General features: G+C 31.2%; 1 protein-coding gene across 1 annotated transcript; it reads left to right on the forward strand.

The window, feature by feature from the left end:
• Positions 1 to 279: 279 nt before the first annotated feature.
• Positions 280 to 19,790, forward strand: LOC137398473 (sulfotransferase 1E1-like). Its single transcript, XM_068084593.1, has 8 exons — positions 280 to 389; positions 10,613 to 10,798; positions 11,796 to 12,002; positions 15,553 to 15,608; positions 16,314 to 16,496; positions 17,470 to 17,622; positions 18,635 to 18,689; positions 19,519 to 19,790. Exons 2-8 carry the CDS (start codon positions 10,615 to 10,617, stop codon positions 19,626 to 19,628), a joined length of 948 nt encoding a protein of 315 aa, XP_067940694.1. The 5' UTR covers positions 280 to 389; positions 10,613 to 10,614; the 3' UTR covers positions 19,629 to 19,790.
• Positions 19,791 to 20,072: the final 282 nt, after the last annotated feature.

Here is a 20,072-nt window from a genome sequence, read left to right on the forward strand (position 1 = left end):
TGGTGACAATTTGCTATTAGCTGTAACTGCTCTGGGAATACTTAAATAAAATGACAGCTCTTTCTCAACTGGTATTAATTACTGCTGCCATGTTGATTACAAAACAATTATTCATGATTGAAGCAGCGTTCTAAATTCTGCCTACTAAGACTTTTGTAGACTCCGCCCACTAAAACTTTTGTAGACTTTTCTAACTATTAGCTGTGTAGACTCCGCCCACTAACAGTTTTATAGATTCCTCCCACAAATAGTTTTGTAGACTCCGCCCACTAACAATTTTATATGCTCCGCCCACCTTCCACCAAAACAAGTGGAGGACAATGCAGTCAAGCTAGAGGAACTGAAGCCTTAGTGTGTGTAAATCATCTGCAGTCTTCCTACATATAAAGGTAACATCTTGATTTTACAAGTTTCAGAAGTTGTCATAAATTATAATTATTTCATATTTTAAGCTATATTTCATTTTATTTTTTGTTTTTAATTGGATTGAGTGCCCTGGCAGTCTCGAGTGTTGTGAGAGATCATCAGGTGTGACAATAATACGCAGAGTATAAGTATGTGCATAACAATTTTATAATTTTGGAAGGTGGTTGATCAGCACCAGTAGTAAAGTGTTAGTCATCAAAGGTGAAAGTTGTGAATTCAAGTCACGCTCGAAGTAATATTTAATCTTATTTTTTGATCCTGGCTATAGACAAACTGACTGGCAGACAGACAGAAAGAGGGTCAATGTTCTTATCATAAAAAAGCTATTGTTTTGATCATCCGACTTTGTTATCTCAAGAAACTTGTCAGTATAAACAAAGATACTGCCAACATTTAATGTTTTTTAACTTACAACCAAACAATTCAACACATTTTACAGGCAAAAATTTGTTTTCATTCAATGCGTTTCTACGCTTTGAATTGATTCGAAGTTGATTTCTGCTAATAAATTCCCACCTCACCTTTCCAACAATTCGTAGTTGCACTTTATCGATTTTTCCCAGACTAGTGATGTACTCATCAAACAGAAACAGTTGATGTCGAATTGCTTTCGGGTCACGGTCGCTTTTCAACTCACGTTTCGTACATTTGTTGCTATATCTTGAGTATTTTCTTCTGTTTTCTTATTGCTGCCCTCTACATTACAAAAGAGCAACAGAATTCACTACTTGTTATACAGTTCAGAGGTCGCATGAACGATAGTCTCTTTTATGATGATGAGTTCTATATTTAATTGAATAGGAAGAGCAAGATGAAAGTGTGATGTAAACAACACAAATAATTTAGTCAAAACAAAAAAGATATCGCCGAATGTTGCAACTACAAACCATAATAAAATAAGTACAAAGTAATTTCCTAATCATCGTTGCATGATAATCTATTGTCGGCAATAGTAGTTAGAAAATATCCGCATGGTAGTGTGATAAAATGCTGAATTTTTTACCTCCAGTGGAGAGAGCTTCACTGGATATTATCGTTTCTGTGACATCGATTAGTAGTTTCACTGCGAATGCCTTCGGACAATTTTCCCGAAGCAGAATGGTGTCGAATCTGATCGGATTTTACTGTTTCATGATTTGGAGTGGAAGCAACTCCAAATCCATTTGAAGCATGGAAACACAGTAAGTATGAACTTCATGTGTGTAACTGCCAAATCTCACGCCTCTTTTAAATCATCACACCTCTTTTAAATCATCACACAAGGTTGTTACATGCAGTAACATATTAATGCTCACCACTACCCTGCGTTTTGTTTCGGGACGTCATTCCATGAGTGCGGGACTGTGAATTATCATGATCTGCCATCTTTGTAGACAACTTTTACCGTTGAAAACACAAAGCTTCTGCAATTAGTTTTGCAAATGATGCTGTTGTTCATAATATTGTTCAGCAAAGTTAAAAACTTTTTCGAGAGAATCCTGATATAAACTCAAAATAACACTAAAAATACTATTCTATAGCGTAAAGTGAACGAGAATGACGATTGTTTGTCTACAAATATGGCGGCGTTTCTGTGAATGAGCGTATGTGCAGAAAAATTGATGACATAATAAAATGAAGGGTAGTTTAAAAAGTCTACTTTTATACCCAGCTAGCTTGAGAAGGACGAGGTTTTTGCTAAGCTTTTACTAATGTGCCAACCATTACTTAACAGCATAGATGTACAGACTGGGAGAAATAATACAGAAATTGTTATTGCTATTAATAGTTTTCTAGCAGTTTAATGTGCTGTGAGAGATTGTCAGGTGTGCGGATAATCCCCATCCGCAAACTTATTGTGCAACACCTGTGTGTGTTGCACAATATTGTCTTATTAATTGGCAGAAGTGTTAGAGTGTCAGGATGCTTAGCTGAATTGTCCAAGATCGAATACCACAACATGCAATTGTTTTTCCATACCCCAACTGTGGCTTTTGGCAGACAGTCGCAACTTTTATCGTAGCAGAGATTTATATTTTGAGTGATCAACAAATTTTTGACTTCAAGTTTTTCTTACATGTGTACACCATTTTGTTATTTGTCAGACTTGTTCAGTTCCTTATCAGACACGATATCTCTTTTATGAACTTATAATCATAACACTGAGACTTGAGATAAGATATTCATAGGGACAACAGAAAAACATACTCTTTGTACTTCTGCTCTTTGATAATCAATTTACCTTGAGCTGACTGGCAGTTGACCTTGGACTGACCTTGGGACTTTTTGACACAAGAGCTTTTGGTGCCAGACTTTTTAGCACTGCTATTTTTACAGCAAAAAATTATTTACGTTTATATACAGTAAATAATTAACACAATGGCTATAAAAAAATGCAAAAACATTTTTTTAGGAATCCTGACATATAAAACTTTTTTTTGAAATAGTTGAAATTTTTTTTATTCGTATTGCTTAAAATTTGATTGAAAGATCTCGTGAACTGTATTTGTCAAATGCATAAATGTAGCCGTAATTTAAATATTTTTTTACTGTTTTTACTTAAAATTTGTTGGGCCATAAGTCACAACAAAAAATGGATAAATTTCTAAACTTGTAACCATCGCCAAAACATCTTGCACCGGTACGTCTGCATCAAATAAGTCCTATTCCGTGAGCTGCCTTATCACCATACTGCTAGAAGCTTTTACGTGTCATGTAATACATTTTCACTCTTCACTCACAAGTTAATATTTTATTTATCTGTATCCTTGTGTTTGCGCATCAAGATAAATTATCTATGCATTTATTGCAAAGTGAAATAAAACTGTTGATTAGAGCAGGTGTTAGAGTGTTGATTAACCATGCTAAATGTTATGAGTTTGAGTCTTGTACAAACAAAGCAGTCTTTTATCTTGACCTTTAACCCTGGCTTCAGACTGACAAAGGGATGCGCTTCTTAGTATAATTAAAACTAGTGAAGGCCTGGCGTTGCCTGGATAAAAAAGTTTTTTCACAGAAAACTTATTTTTATTTGACATATACGACAGTTACCATTCTAAATTTTAGACTTCATATCATGAGAAAAGTGTTTTTGTGCAGTTCAAATAAATTAGGAAAAATAACAATGAGTACATAGAAGTGTGTGTATAAAGAAAATTTGCTGTTGCAGCAGAAGCTCATTGTATTCATAGTTTTGATAGACGATACTGGTACCTCCCGATACTGGTACAAACATAAAATGATATATAGGATTTTTTAGTCTGATACTTTGTCTGGCCGAATGGAGAGAGAATGTAGAGACAACTCCTACTCTAGATAATACAATTGCTCACAGAAAAGTATTTAGCTTTCACAGGCTTACCGAAACTGAAAATACGAGTGTAATTGAAACATTTGACATTGAAAAGGCAAATTTGAAAATTACAAATTAAAAAAATGGATAGAATGATTAAAAGTTAGCTTTCAAAAACGTTAAATAAAATAACAAACGCATAAGGTAATATTAATTAATAACAAAAAAGTGCGCATTCAGCATGTGCAATCTGAAAAGGACATACATGTACTGTATATAATAAGAGTGGTGGAGATAATAAAGATGGATTAGTCTTGTGGTTATGCGCGCCTTACGATTTAAAGGTTCTGAGTTGACATTTACTATGAAGGTAATTTCTTGTTGCTACAACTGGACAGAAGAATGATAGACGATAGACAAACACAGATATTTATATATATATAGATTTAACACCTACCAAAGGGAATGAGAAGAGGGCTGAATGTAATCCATTATTTTATGAGCAGTATTGACTACAGTTTCTCACCTATTTATTTCACCCAAAAGCATTCTGTGTAAAAAGTGAGGAGCACAACTACAAAAGTAGCAACTATACAATCAATAAATGCCCAAATTCTCATTTATCTTATCAATATCAGATCAGTAAATTGTAAAAGCAACTAAACAGATCATGAATGACTCAGCGCTTTTGCATGTGGGTCAAAGGTCACATACTTGCTGAAACACTATTGCTAGTATAAACATTCCCTGGTTGAGCTGATTGTAGAGCAATTACATGGTACACTATTTCAGCAGTAATACTGAGCTAACACCATTGAGACTTGGAAAATTGTTCAGTAGGTCAATAATACGCATTAATAATAATATTAAAAAAAAATTAATGCAATAGTGCAATAATAATAATACGCAGTACTGATAGTGCCTACCAGAAATATTGCAAGCTGAAAACACAACTAGGTGTCTGCCCAGTGAAAGGGGCAAAATTAATAGCTATTTTAGCCAATTACCGTGATTGTTAGTAACTTTTATGGAGTTTTTATGGAATTTTTATATAGAATGCCTCCTTATAGTTTTTGCATTTATGAACCTATAATAATTATGCAAACAGTTCATGCTAAAACATAACTATTGATGTCTATGCTTAACTAATGTGGCATAATTATCATATTACCTTGCTAGGAGTAGCAGTCTCATAAGAAGTTGTCTTCTTTCTAAAACCTTTAGTAAAAAAGCCTTGCACACTAAAGTTGCTATTAAAGTTGGCTACATTCTGGTGATGCATAAAATATTGGGAGTTTTTGAAAAAGTACAGGGAAAATAAAGTTGTCTTCTCTATAAAATGTTTGCCTATAGCTGTATCAACACTATCGACCTGGGTAAATCTTTAGGATTGCTTTTCATTGCCTTGATGATAGTTAATAAATTAATAAATGAAACTATTAAATAAATGTTCAAAAGAAAACGTGATTTTACCAGCTATTGTAAACTCAGTATCCTTTAATCAATTAAAAATGACTCAAAAGTAGCAGAAATTTGTGTAATTACTATTATAAGGAAAGATAACTCCCAGGTAACTTGAAAGCTTTTCTTCATAAACTACATGGTAGTAAAATTAGAATCTATAAACAGCGTAACTAAAGAAAGCATGATTAAAGATAAAATGTGCACAAAATTTTAGTAGGGTTTATCAGAAAGTATCAGTGTTTTTCTATCATTTCTGATTGTTTTGTATGTTTGAGGTAACTGTCTAGCAGGATGTTTCAAGATTAACATCAATAAAACTTGATTGTGATAAAAATGCTCAAATCAAGCATAAGTACTATTATGACACCTATAGTTACAAAGAGATCGACAGAATACAGATGCATAACACTGCACCTTGAATGAATAGCCGATATCAACTATTACAATGATAAGAACTAGTTACATCATTTTGCAAGTTTTTTTATCGCTGTAATTGTGATAAAATTTTATTAAATTTAATCTTGAAACATCCTGGCAATCAGATCACCTCAAACATAAAAAACTGATTCTAAATGATAGAAAAATACTGATACTTTCTGATAAAATCTACTAAAACTCTTTGAAAGTTAGTTTTTAAAGATGTGGTTGCGTCCAACTTGAGTTGATTATAAAAGAAAGTATTTTTTTGTCTAACAGTTGATATGTTGTTTGTTGTGTTAAGTGATCTCATTGTCAAGATATTTGTAGATTAAAATCGAAAAAAATCGATCGCAGTAAAAGCGCTCAGGCCAAAAAAAACATGCCCAGACTTACCCAAAATGATGTAACGAGTGATACAACCTGTCTCTATCTCTCGTATTCACATCGGCTATTGCGATAAAAGTCTAGTCCTACGTGGCTCTATTGGCATATATTTTATTTTGTATTCGCTCATGCTGTCTAGAATAAAATTTTAAATCCAGCTACAGATACATTATTGTGAATGTCTAAAACGCTTCAAATAAGGAAAACTAAAAACTAACATGCTGGCATCTATAAGTCTCTAGCATTGGTACTGTAGCCTGCAGACATTTTTTTGAGTTGATGTTAAGCTATTAGTAACAGTCATCCATTGAAGCTGCCTAATGAGCTCATAAAGTGTGCTGACAGGTAAAATAAATATTTAAAATTTTGTGTAGGTTCATCATTACACGTAGCTTATAACAAATATAGTCCAAATATTAATTTGTTTCAATTTATCTCATTGCTTGCATTTTTAACTACTAAATCACCTCCTCGTAAGATTGAGAAAGCAAAAAGAAGTTTTCGTTTATATTAACATACATGTAAATTTTAGTTTGAACAGTGCACATATATTTAATAAAATAATTTAAAATCATCCCGTAATTTAAAATAGAATTGCCAGTTAAGGTTGTTACTAAAATAGGGTGATTTACATTCAATAGTTCTACTGGATGAGTAAGGAAAAGCATATGAAACTGAAAGCATTGAAACAATAAAAAACTAACTGATAAACTTAACTGCTTTGTTACCAAACTAAGAGATACATTAATTATCATATATCATTTTCAATTTTATGGTTCTATCTATAAACAGATTTGCCTTCATTTGTCTGTCTGTTTGTCTTTTATAGCAACTAACTTCTAATTAAACAATCTGTCTGAAACTTAGATGTGTTTTTTATACTTTTCCACATTTTAATTCAACAAAGTTTTGAGGTCAACGCTCTGTAAAAAATAAGTATAACCACAAAAAAAAGAATTCTGGTGTTGAAATTCTAACTCTTCGAGGCCTAATCTTGCATACACATGCAGGTCTTTGATCTTAGAGTATATTAAAAGCTTTGAATTGACTGTGAAAGCATTTAAAATAGCAAAATTGCATACAATTTCTGTGCTTATTTGCAACAAAAATAAAATCGGTTTACTGTCAGCAAATAGTTAAATTAAGAATGCTCTATTATTGCAATACAATGCTCATTTTTCCGTTTGGAATGGCTTTAAGTTAATCAATCATCTTTAATAAAGTTTAAGAGTGGCTCCTGTTTTGTAAGATTTAAGTAAATTTTTGGCTTAACTTAAAATCTGCTGTTTTTCCCTGACGCATTTCAATGTTTGAACATGGTTTTCATCGATAGGTGGTAGCAAAAGTAAAGGATCATCTACATGTTTTTAAAATCAAAATTATTTATGACAGTTTTTTAAATTAGCTGATACAAAAAACTTAATGCTGACTCTAGCATAAAAACTTTATGCAGCTAAAAAATAAAACTAGCACCATGTCTACCAACACACGCAAAGGCTCGTCTAGATAAACTGCCATGTGTTAAAGAAACTGTCAAAATATTTTAATACTTTGAAGCCTAACATTGTGCATACCAGCAAGTTCCCTGTTCCCAGACAGTATTTACAACTTTTTATCAACTGGCAGAGCAATGAGAGTTGCACAATTCCTTTTGAACTGAATATCATTGGAAGCTCCAAGCTTGGAGAACTCAAACTAAAAAAACAGAAATCAAATAGAGTCAGTTGTTTTTCCACTCTTTTATAGATGTGATGTTTAAGAGGAAACTGAAGAAACGTAATACATTTTTATGAAACGAGAAGCAAATAGTTGTAGTGTAAAGATTTTGTTGCTGAAAAAAAGCAGCTTTCTAGATTTGTCTATTTCTGATCCTCCATTATCAAGAATTTCAATAATTGTGCCATTAGTAACTTATGTCCTGTCGGGCAGCCATTTTTTATTTCTCGCTTTGTAATAAATACCCTCGTTATTTTGTTGATATCTCAAGAATTAATAGTCCAACCAGCTCAATATTTTGTAAGTATGCTTGAAACTTATTGAACTAAAACATATAAACTGAAAGTATAGAAAAAGAAAACAAAGCTACATATCCAGGTTTAATCTGGTGTAGAAAAACACTTGCCAAGTTATATAGTGCTTTGGCTTACAAAAAGGGCTTTAAATTTAGTGACCCAATTCTTAAACTGGTCTAGACTAAGTAACCTTAGAAAGTTGCAAAATTTAGAAAACTTTAGAAAAATTAAAATAAGAAACTCTTGTAATACATGTGGGTAAATGATAAAAATTTTGGAATTAATGAATAAATATGGTTTACTATTGATTATGTAAGTACTTTGCTTACACTTGCACAAGTTCAAGGTAGCTTGTCAATTTAATACCTTTTTAGATTTTTCATACAGCTTAAAACATTAGCGTTACAACATACAAAATAAATATCTGTCATGGAATAGGTTACCAATTATAAGCATCCATTTAGTCCAGCTTGTATCCTTGAAATTGGAGTTGTCCTTTACTAGTCGCTTTCAGTGTTATGCAATCTACATGACAACTACTCTATTGATGACTCTCAAATTAACCTAATAAAATATGTTTGTATGCGTCAAATAAAAATAAATGTTCGGATTTCAAAGACTTGGAACAATAAAATATTTGTGAAAAACTTGGGCTATTGCTCTTAATATACACTGTGATGATAAACTGGCAGTAACCCTGCTCAGTTATACATATTTACACTGTTCTTGGGCAATCCATCATCATTTTTATAAAACATTGTTTGAAATATGATGCATCAAAACTAAAATAATAAAATCAATAATTAAAAAGGTGTTGTCAGTCATAATTGAAAAAATAAAATTAAAATTTAAATGAGGAAGACTTGAAACTACAGTCGACACTTTTATAATGTAAATTACAAATAAAACAAAAAATATGCTAAGTTTATGCTTTGTACTACATAAAAAATTTTCAAATAACATAAAGTGTCAAAAATGGGCAACTTTCCAAACTCGGTTTGAAAGATAACATATCTTGCTGCACTTGTGAGAGAAAAAACGATGTACATAGAGCTGTATATCTATTATCTATGTGGTTTATCGTGATAAATCATCACATGTGCCTACAAAACAGATGTTCGTATGACGTAAATGTTTCTAAAACAGATTGTTCAAATTTATGCACTTTTCATCACCTTCTGGATAAAAAACTACTTAGAATATAAAAAACAGGTAACCTCTATAGAAAACTATAAATCTAGCTTTTCAACTATAAATTGCGGCATTCCTCAAAGTTCTATTTTGGGTTCAACCTCATTATTAATAAACGATCTTGTGTCATCTACTAATAATTTAAAATCAATTCTATATGCTGACAATAAAAATTCATTTTTTGAGTCTAACAGTTTTAATAATGAAATTGATATAGTCAATAATGGACTTGAAAAAGTTGAAAAAATATGTAATACAAATAAATAAACTGTAAACATTAATAAAACAAGATAGGCTACACTGTAGAAAAAAAAATTAGGTTTGGGTATACATCTTATCTCTTTTGAAAAAATATTAAAATAATAAGAAATACATTCGTTGAGTTCATATTTTAGCAGTACGAAATAAAATCATGAATAACTGGTACATGAGAATTGAGACATATCAATGATGCATGACGGAGTAAAACTATTCAGTATAATGAATCTAACAGTGTTAGTCAAATAAGTTAACATATCTGGCTGTGGGAGAGCATCCACTATTCTATACAAAAACTTTAGATGGTAAAAAACAAGGTGGTATCGTTTGTAAATTACACACAAATTGTGATGCGCTCTTCTGTAAAAAAACCTTATTTTATTCAAAAGTGAATTTGGACAAAGTTATCCTGTGTCCCCTGTAATACAAGCATAGGATAATAACATAATTCTTTTAAAATTGTGAAGGGTATGGTACAAGAGCTGAAAGTTTCCTACCTCATTCTCATCCCTTTTACCGGCAGTGAACTCTAAAAAAACCTCGAAACTTTCAGTCACATAATTGCTATTTGGTGAAGCGCTTGTTTGCAACCACTTTCTGTTTGATAAATACTCAAACATTCACTTCTAAAATACTCGTTACAGAAATAGAGATCCCTGCATATTCCCGAGGATCTAAGGCTTATGAATGTTATATGTAGTTTTCTAAATATATATTAGACCTATATATGAATATAGATTATATATTTATAAAAATAAATAAGATAAAAGTTTAAGTCAACTTTAAAACAATTTTATTACTAATAGTTTCATATTGCAAAGTAACAATCATCAAAAATAAATAATATAAAAAAAAATATCTTATTTAATTTTAAACTTTTTTCTTATTTTATTTTACATTGCTCAATTTTAATATTGACCACTTTTATGTTTTTATACTTTTATACTTTTATGCAAGAGACTGTAAACACTGCATCTGATTCCTAATATATATTTATACATATATTGATTGTTACATTTGTATTATATTTATTTATAACATTTCTTTATGTGTTTGCAATGTATACATATAAAATAATACAGTAATACATAATACATAGTATATTACATGTATATATATTTTATATCTTTTTTTCGGAAGAGTTCTAGCCAGATCTCTGCATGGTAGCTAATGATTTATGTTATAGAAATGGAAATACCCGCACATCCCCGAGGAGCTAAGGCTCATGGACTCTACATGAGTAATGATGACGAGTCTATTAAAATACCAGCTATGATAGTAAAGGAGGAGGGATTCCATGAAGTGAAAAAAGCAATCAAAACCTACAAGTGGAATGATGAAGATTTTCTCTTGTCAACATATCCTAAGAATGGTGAAAAAAATTTAATTCATTCAGGTTTAATTTTTTAATTTTTGTTTATGCAGCCAACTTAATTTTTGATTTAATTTACTTGATTTTACCTTTTAAATCTTTTAATACCAGTTTCAGCTGTTCTATCTTTGCTCCTGTTAAATAATAATTGCTGTAAAATCTTTTGCGAGGTCTTGCAGATACTTTGTTACGCTTTCCAGTTGATTTTATGATAGGTTTGTAAGTTTGTTAGTTTTTATTTTGGCTCATGTCCAAATTTTAGAATTATTTGAAGTTTGATTGAAACTCAGTGTCAGAAGACAGAAAATTTAAACAAAAGTGTGCAATGAATCAAATAATTCTATTTTCATGTTAGCCTGCCACACTACTTGGCACTCTGTACAAGGTTGATATGGAACTTATCTCCTGATAGCCAAATACGTAAAATAAAGTACACCACAGTTTTGTTTTTCATCAGAAAAAACTTGGTCAAAGAAAGCAACATATATTATGGAACTATATTTATTAGTTTATTTTAAGACTAATACTAAGTTATAGAAATGGTTTAATGATCTTAGAACACTAAAAACCTATTCTTGTAAATACACCCAAAGTTTCTAAAAGAATATGCTAAACTTCATTCTTTCCAATGTATTTATTATTGCTTCATTGGTTATAATTTCAGTTCAAATCAAAATGTTTTTTAAATTATGCTATGCAAGAGTTATAAGAGCAACAGTTAGTCAGTAAAATCAAAATAATGGTTTGAAATATAACATTTAAAATACCCTTCTCTGTTAAGAGAACAGACTGATATTATGTGGAACATTGTTAAAGAAACTAGCAATTATATTTCCAAAATAATTGTTAGAGGTTTTATGCAAGTTGTTATTATCACAGACAGCTGAAATAAGCTGGAAACCTGTTATCCAGTAACTCAGTCATTGAAGTTATTTTTAGCGCACACCCAAAAATCTTGAAGCAAAGCCCATTTTATGCAATATGTTCCAACTTGTAGGAACCAACTTCATGTGGGAGATAATGACCATGCTACTTCGAGGTACATCTGAGTACATAAAAGATTTCAAAACTCTTTGTATGGTCGATCTCTTTCCTGTGACTAAACTTGAATCAGAAGGTCTGTTTCGGTCTCCGAAAGTCTTGAACACTCACTATAGACTCGAAGGACTACCAGCAGAGTTCAGTGGCAGGAAGACAGTCATGGGTAATGATATTATACATCTAAATATATACAAACATATGTATATACATAAATATATATATAAATATATGAATAAATATACATATACGAATAAATATATAAAACTGTACATACATATATATGTATGGATGTATATATGTAATTGCATATATATATACATAAATACATACATAAATACATATATGTACTGTATATTATATGTACATGTATTGTATGTGTTATCACTGTATGTATTGTATACGTGTAAAACATTGGCACATAGTTTTTGAAAACCTATGGTACATTTAGGTATGTGCAAGTAGATTGGTGACGTTTTGTGTAGTAGTAGCATCTCATATTTAGTTGGTTAGCCCTTACTGTTAGTTAAAGAATAGGGTAAAATGTGTGCCCGATAAATATATTATAAGTGGCTAAATACATGTACTGTATATTATATACGCATATATTATATACATGTATGTATATTCATATGAATATATATATAGATTTATATATATATATATATATATATTTATCTATAGATATATTTCTCAAAGTTTGTTGGTGCTGTTTGATAATTGCTTGTTATCGATGTAAACAATTTATAATTAAAACAATTTTGTGGGCACTTTTCTACTGATCAGTTGATATTATAGGCTTGTAAAGATCAAATAATGTCAAAGTGGTGGTCAAATAGAGGTGGCGTTCAGTTGGAGAGTGGCAGTCTATTTTTCAACCTTTCTCTCAGGGTGGCGGTCAAATGGAGGTGGCATTCAAATAGAAGTGGCGTTCAATTAGAGGTTTCACGGGTATATATTTCACAAAGTTGGTCATCCGTTCGTCGTTGTATATTTCCATCTATAGCTATTGAAATTTTAGAATAAAAAATTCATAAAGCAGAAGATTTGATATCAGGATCTCCCGAAAGCCAGTTCGACATCTAACCAACTTAGCCACACGAGCTTGATAGATTCACTAGGTGATATATGTCGGTATATGGGAGCAAATAGGCTATTGCTTTCGGTCACGACACAACGTCATGGCATAATGTCACGGAGAGGGGTAGCTCTTATTAGTAGGCTTACTCAAATTATTGATTGGCAGTGTGTCATGCTAATAGCAAGTAGCAGGCAACTCTCATTACCTCTCATTGTTTATAAGCTGATTTTTAATACTCGGGCAACACCGAGTAGCACAGCTAGTATATATACATATATGTATTATTTATAAATAATTATTATATATAACATACATGCAATATATATGTAATATATATATTTATAATAAATATATATAATTTTATTGGGCAGTTCATAATACTTTTATATAAATGTTTTGAGTATATATGTACCACAAAAAATTGCATAAAACGAAAGGTAATGAAATATGGTGTCATAAATGCAAAAGAAATTTGGACAAGAAATACTAAAATGATGTTCATCTTTACCAGTTATAAAGCTTGAAGTTAATAACATCAGAAACCCCACCAATCTTAGTTTTGAAAAAACTACTATCAGAATGTCTGTCTACAATAAAATTTAGAGTGAACCTACGCAAACACTGTTTTAGATCTAAGTGTATATCGTATCTTAATCACATTTTTACTAAGTAATATGATTTTTATCATTTTACATTTTTATTTTATTCATGTATTTTTTAGTCAGCATCAGTTTTTATGAGCACATATACAAACGTTTTTATTTCTCTTTCTAAGACAAATATGCACACTTACTCATTCAAACCTGGTGAAGTTGGACATATTAAAAACATAGTTTTTTGTCAGTTATTAGGGTAAAAGTTCAGGCCTGTTTGAAGGTGAGCATGTTTTTGTAGCTTTCGAAAACATACAAAAGTTAGCTATTAAAATAATTAAAAGTACCAACAACTAACTAAGTGTCTACCATTGTGAAATGTTGTACTAATTTATTTGTCCTATCATGTAGAGGTGTGATCGTAATTATGGGAAGATTTAAAATTAACGTGTTATCTATTAATAATTCATAGTTTTTAAGTGATAATTAGATGAATTATGACAATAATCATCTATGGAAAACTGGAAAAAATCTGCACATGATTACTAATAAATAGCAACTGATATCTGCCTTTTTAGTTAGGTTTTGGTGTAAAATTTTTATATATGCTCATTACGACAAAAATCCGATAAAAATAAAGTTTGTATACGTGTAAAACATTGGCACATGGTTTTTGAAAACCTATGGTACATTTAGCTATGTGCAAGGAGATTGGTGACGTTTTGTGTAGTAGTAGCATCTCATATTTAGTTGGTTAGCCCTTACTGTTAGTTAAAGAATAGGGTAAAATGTGTGCCCGATAATATATATATATATATATATATATATATATATATATATAGTACTTTATTGGCAATAATTTCATTTCACAAATAAAAATGTTTTTCAAATTAGGCCATACAACAATAGTAAAACAAAAAAAAAGGGAAAAAAGCAACAGTTAGCCATTAAAATTGAATAAATAGTCTGACAAATAGTGTTTAAAATGCTTTTCTCTGCTAAGAGAACGGATATTTGATGGAAGATTGTTAAAGCAGCTGGCAATGGCATTTTCAAAATGATTGTTAGTGATTGTATGCAATTTGTTCATATCACGTAAGTTGAAATGAGTTGAGAACTTGTAATTGTCATGTAAAAAACGAGAACACAAACCATGAAAAATCTTGAAACATTGAATTGAAGTAAAATAAATATTTAGCATAGGCAGAGTAAGAAGACGCAGAGATTTGGAAAGATCATTTGTTGGAATAATATATGCAGGCATATATTATTATAAATATATTATAAATATATTATAATTCTTGAGCATACTTTTGGTGGCAGACAAAGCGGTTAGAGCGGACAGAGCGGTTATGGGTTTATGCCATAAACAACAACAACAACACAAAAGGGTTATTGGATTAATCCAACATCATCACTATTGTGCTAGCAATAGCTTCAAACACATCTCAGAACATTGCAACATTAATACATATGTCCACTATGTACACATTCCTCAGTGTCATGAGATGTGTTACAGTAAATCTGTTTACAGCTTGTCTCTAAGACTGTGAGCTACTGGCTGGTCAGTGCAAGGCTCATCTGCTCCCTTGAAGCACAGTTGGATATAACTGTGGCCTTACCCATTTTTACATTATCTTATTTAGGCTGCTAATCTAGATGAACAACGAATGTTCAACTAAATATACTTGTGATATTAAAATAGTGTGAAATAACATATAACTAAGAAAACAATTAAAATGCGTAAGCAATTGTGCAAAACCAAACAAAGAGAGAACACAGAAAAGGTGTTACAAGTAAATGTGTAAATTGTGTGCAACTATGCTGCATAAAGCTAAACTCAGCTATATGCAAAGGAGATGAACCCTAAGATTTTTTTAAATGAAATTCTATGAAAAAGCTAGACATTTGTTGGCAAAACTATCTATGTTAAACATTAGGGAAAATATTTGATAGTTAAATTGTAGATTTTCTTTCTACATGCATATCACTTTATTATTATGAATTCTTTGTTCTGTGCTATATAAAATTTGTTTTTTTAGTTCTTCGAAACCCAAAGGATGTTTGCCTCTCTTACTATCATATGGAATCTAGACTGGTAAGATACTAAAACTAGTCTCTTCCTGTTTTACTACCTTCAACTTAACTTCAAGTCATGTTATGTTATGACTTAAGATCTCTGCCAGATTACTTAACAAACACTTGCAAACTAGCCTGCTTTACAAAGGCATAGTATGTCAAGTACTTGTACCTGCTATCGGATAACCATGAAGATCGATACAGCCAGCAACATGAGCCGAATCGCTGGTAACTAAACTGGAAACATCAGTTCTGGGGAGGGGGGAGGGAGGGGGGCTAAGCTAAGCATCCTGTTGGAATGAAGTGAATTATTCAACAAAGACTTTGACTAGACTTTCCAGAAAGTGTGCTGTAGCCACTATCTAAACTGGAAAAAATAAACTTATAATCTGGCTAACCACCACAGCAGACCAAAGATGCCAGTATGCCTGGACCTTTTCCTGTCTGCTGGATTACATTTTTACTTGCCAAAAAAGGGACTTGAGTAATGCAAAAGCTAATACTCTTGCATATCTTAATATCTTTTGCATGCAGTTTTATCAAAATACCACAAAACAACCTAAAAACAAACCAAGATATTTTGTACTGAAGTTACCTGAATTAAAGCTGAAATAGTTTTTAGCATATTTTGTTGTTTGTTTCTTTCATTTTGTGTTGATATTCAGAATATCTTAAACAAAATTCAGTTTAACTGGTTAGAACGCTGATTGTGACCATGTTTTAGATGTGGGAGAAGGTTGGAAATGTGGATGGCTCATTCAAGACAATGAACCTGTCCGACTACATGAAGATATTTCTGTATGGACAGGATGTACCTTTTGGCAACTTCTTTGCCTACTTGGAGTACATGTGGAGCCTCCGAGACAATCCAAATGTACACGTTGTTTTTTATGAAGACCTGGTGCTGGTACGTTTTATGTTTATCTAGAAAAGTCCAATTTACGTTCACAAAAATCCTTTACATGTTTAAATAATTTAAATTATTATTTTAAGCTAAGTGATAAAATTATAACACACATAATAACTTCTGTGCAATAAAATATCACACGTTATAATTAACCTAAAATATTTAAAGATGAAAAGTTATACAAAAGTAAATAAATATAAAAACAAATATAAAAAAGAAAATATCAAAGATTTACTAACAATATTAAAATAAATGCAGCTAGTTTTAAAAACAAAGCAACACAATATTTATTTACAATTGTATATGAATATAAATATAAAATATAAAAAAAATTAAAATTCAATAAATAAATGAGCAAATGATTAAAACAACTGAAGTGCTAAATACACAAATTAATTGATAAATAAATGAATAAATAAATATAAACAAATCACACAGAAATAAAGTCAAACAACTCAATAAATATTTAAATATAATAAACAATGTAATAAATAAACATTTATTAGTAATTGAATAGTTAAAAGCTAAATAAGGGAAAAACCTAAAATAAGTATATAAAAAATAACATAAAAGAATCTACAACTAACAAATAAATAGATATATAAATAAATCAATAATTAAACTTGAGCCAATGTGGACATGAAGCAACACAATGCCATCAAACTAGAGCAGCTTCAAGTGCTAACACGCTGCAATATAAAATATACAGATAAGAAATACTCTATGCAGACTATAGACTGTATGTAATGTTTTACTAACCAATAAGTGCAAAACTAAGAAACTCGATTGTATGATGTTACAGAGAAACTGCTGTTACTACATAGGGTCCCACGTAAAGACATTAACAATAAAATTAACTAGAGAATAACCTTTTGGAACTAAACTGTTTTGTTACTCTTCAAATGTTTAATTTTCAGATAATTAAAATGATTTTATATCAGCAAAGTAAAAATTAACTGATCATTTTTTTCAGAATCCTGTGGAGACGATTCAGAAACTGAATGACTTCATGGACACGAAAAGATCTCCAGAGCTGATCCAGCAGATCGCTGATGTCACCAGCTTCGACAAGATGCAGCAAGGAAAATCAGATCAAGGATATGACAATATGGCACTTCTAAAGATGGTTAGATATACACCTACCTGTAATTGCTGCCTTTGCAGCCACCTTAAGTTTACCTTTCTTTGCTGTCAAGTTTTAAAATTTCACTAAGATTACTTTAATCTTTGACTGAAAGTGTTTGGAGCAGACACCGGTTTTCCATTTGAGAATTGTTTTAAAGTTTCTGTGAGTGAACTATTTCTGTTAATCAGCTGTCAACTGATTAACAGAAATAATCAACTTGTCTGAATTTAAAAGGACTTCAACTTTTTAAAGATATTTTATTGGTGTAACGTAAGTTCTGAAGTTGGAACAAATTTTGGTTGAGTACACAACGCAAAGACAAGAATTGGAACTCACCCTATTTAAGACTTTTATTTACCGTAAAACCTTTAATAAATAGGACACTCTATTTTTCAACTCTTCTCTTAGAGCGACACTTTATTAGAGGTAACATTCAATTAAAGTGTGGCGCTCTGTTTTTCAACTCTTCTCTTAGAGCGACACTTTATTAGAGGTGACGTTCAATTAAAGTGTGGCGCTCTGTTTTTCAACTCTTCTCTAAGGGCGGCGTTCGAATAAAGGTTTTATAGTAATTAGGGTTCACTAAAAGTACATTCATAACAAGAAACTAATTTTTTAAAGCAATTAACTGGTTCAGCTAGGTTTAGCCTGGTTTGTATATATATATGTAGATGTAGATAGTGAGATACATCAGACTTGAGCCATAAATATTGGGTACAGCAAAACAGAAAATTTTTAGTCGAATGCAAAATAATAAGGAAGTATCAAGTTAACATGATTAGAACAGTTTTACTATTGTTATCATTTTTAGTCTTATTATTATAATCACGATTAGTAGTATAAGTAATACTACTAAACTTCAATATTGTGTCATATTTAATTAGTATATGATACTTTTATAAAATGTTTGCAATAAGCGATAATGCAATAAGCGTAGATCCCATTATTACATAATCATTACAGCATATAAGCAAAATGTCAAATACCGTCATACACCACTCTATTATTTTAGCTGAGAACTGACAAAGACACTATGAAGAAGACCCTCAAACTCATGTTCAGAAAAGGTGAGACGACTCCAAGCAATGAATAGCACTTATGCTACTTGGTTGTTTGTATCTAAAAGTGTATATAGAATGTAATAAGAACCTTTTCACAAAGGTCTGACTAACAACTGTGGAATATCTTTAAAAGTTTATTATATTATTGTTTGTTGTCCTCCCTGCCATGTCCTAGTCATCGATGCACTCTGGAAACTGTTAACTTACACTGGAAACTATGAAACTTATTCAAGCAAGCACGCTGGTAGTTGTATTAACTATGTGCACAACTATTCTTATCCAAGTTTCATCCTCATGTGAGGCAATCCTTTTTTTATCGTTCTTGATGTGGCTGACTAGATTGACACCGCTCTTGTTGTAGTAAATCCTACTGAATACACAGCGTTGCGCTGGTAAGAAAAATGTTTTTGCACAGATAATTTTGGTTTAATCAACATATAAAACATTTACTATTCTGACTATTATATGAACATAGTAAATTAAATAAAGAATTTGTTTATTTCTGTGTTTATTTTATGTGTTATATACATGCATATACACATTTTTTCTCAGTACTTTCTCCCACGCAGCTCTGTTTTCTGCCTTTTCTTGTAATCTGCTTTTCAACTTCATGCATATATACACAGACATAATATATTTCAAAGGGTTATATAATCACTTAAGTCGTCTAATATTACAATTCCCAAAGCGCTGAAGTTACTAGAATGTTTATAGTTTCCCAAAGCTGTAACCAAACCTTTTGCTTATAAGTCAATAGTGTGGACAAACAGGAAATTAGCATAAAGTTGGAGAGTTGTCTGTTCTTTGAATATCATGCATTTTGGGATATTTGCAGGGAAAGTCGGAGACTGGAAGAATGGGTTCACGGTTGCTGAAAATGAGCTTTTTGATGCATTTTTAGAAGAGTGGACCAAAGGAAAAGATATTCCATTTAAATATGAGTGAATCAAATTGTACTCTCATACTTTATAGCATATTTTTGTGAGGATTTTATTGGAAGATAATATGCTTTGATATCCTTGTTGTGAACTCACTTTGTTGTTATAATTAGATAGGAAAAATACTTCAAAATATAAACTTGTTTTAAAATAAAGAATGAGGTATAAATATAAATGTATTTAATGTTATAATAAAAGTAATAATAATGATAACCTGGAGGTGGAGAATGAAAGCTTAGATTAGACCGACTCATACGCGGATAATCCTGTGTGCTGTGAGAGATTGTCATGTGTAATGATTATGTACACAATTATTGCTTGATGTAGCAAAGTGGCTGAATAGTGCAGATGGTAGGGTGTTTGGCTGCAAAATGGATTATGTGCATTCAACTCCTGTGTGAGGCAGTTCTTCTTCCTGCCACTCTTGGTCCGGGCTTCGGATAGATGGACA

Source organism: Watersipora subatra, chromosome 6 (genome assembly GCF_963576615.1).
Source record: "Watersipora subatra chromosome 6, tzWatSuba1.1, whole genome shotgun sequence".
NCBI classification, from domain to species: domain Eukaryota; kingdom Metazoa; phylum Bryozoa; class Gymnolaemata; order Cheilostomatida; family Watersiporidae; genus Watersipora; species Watersipora subatra.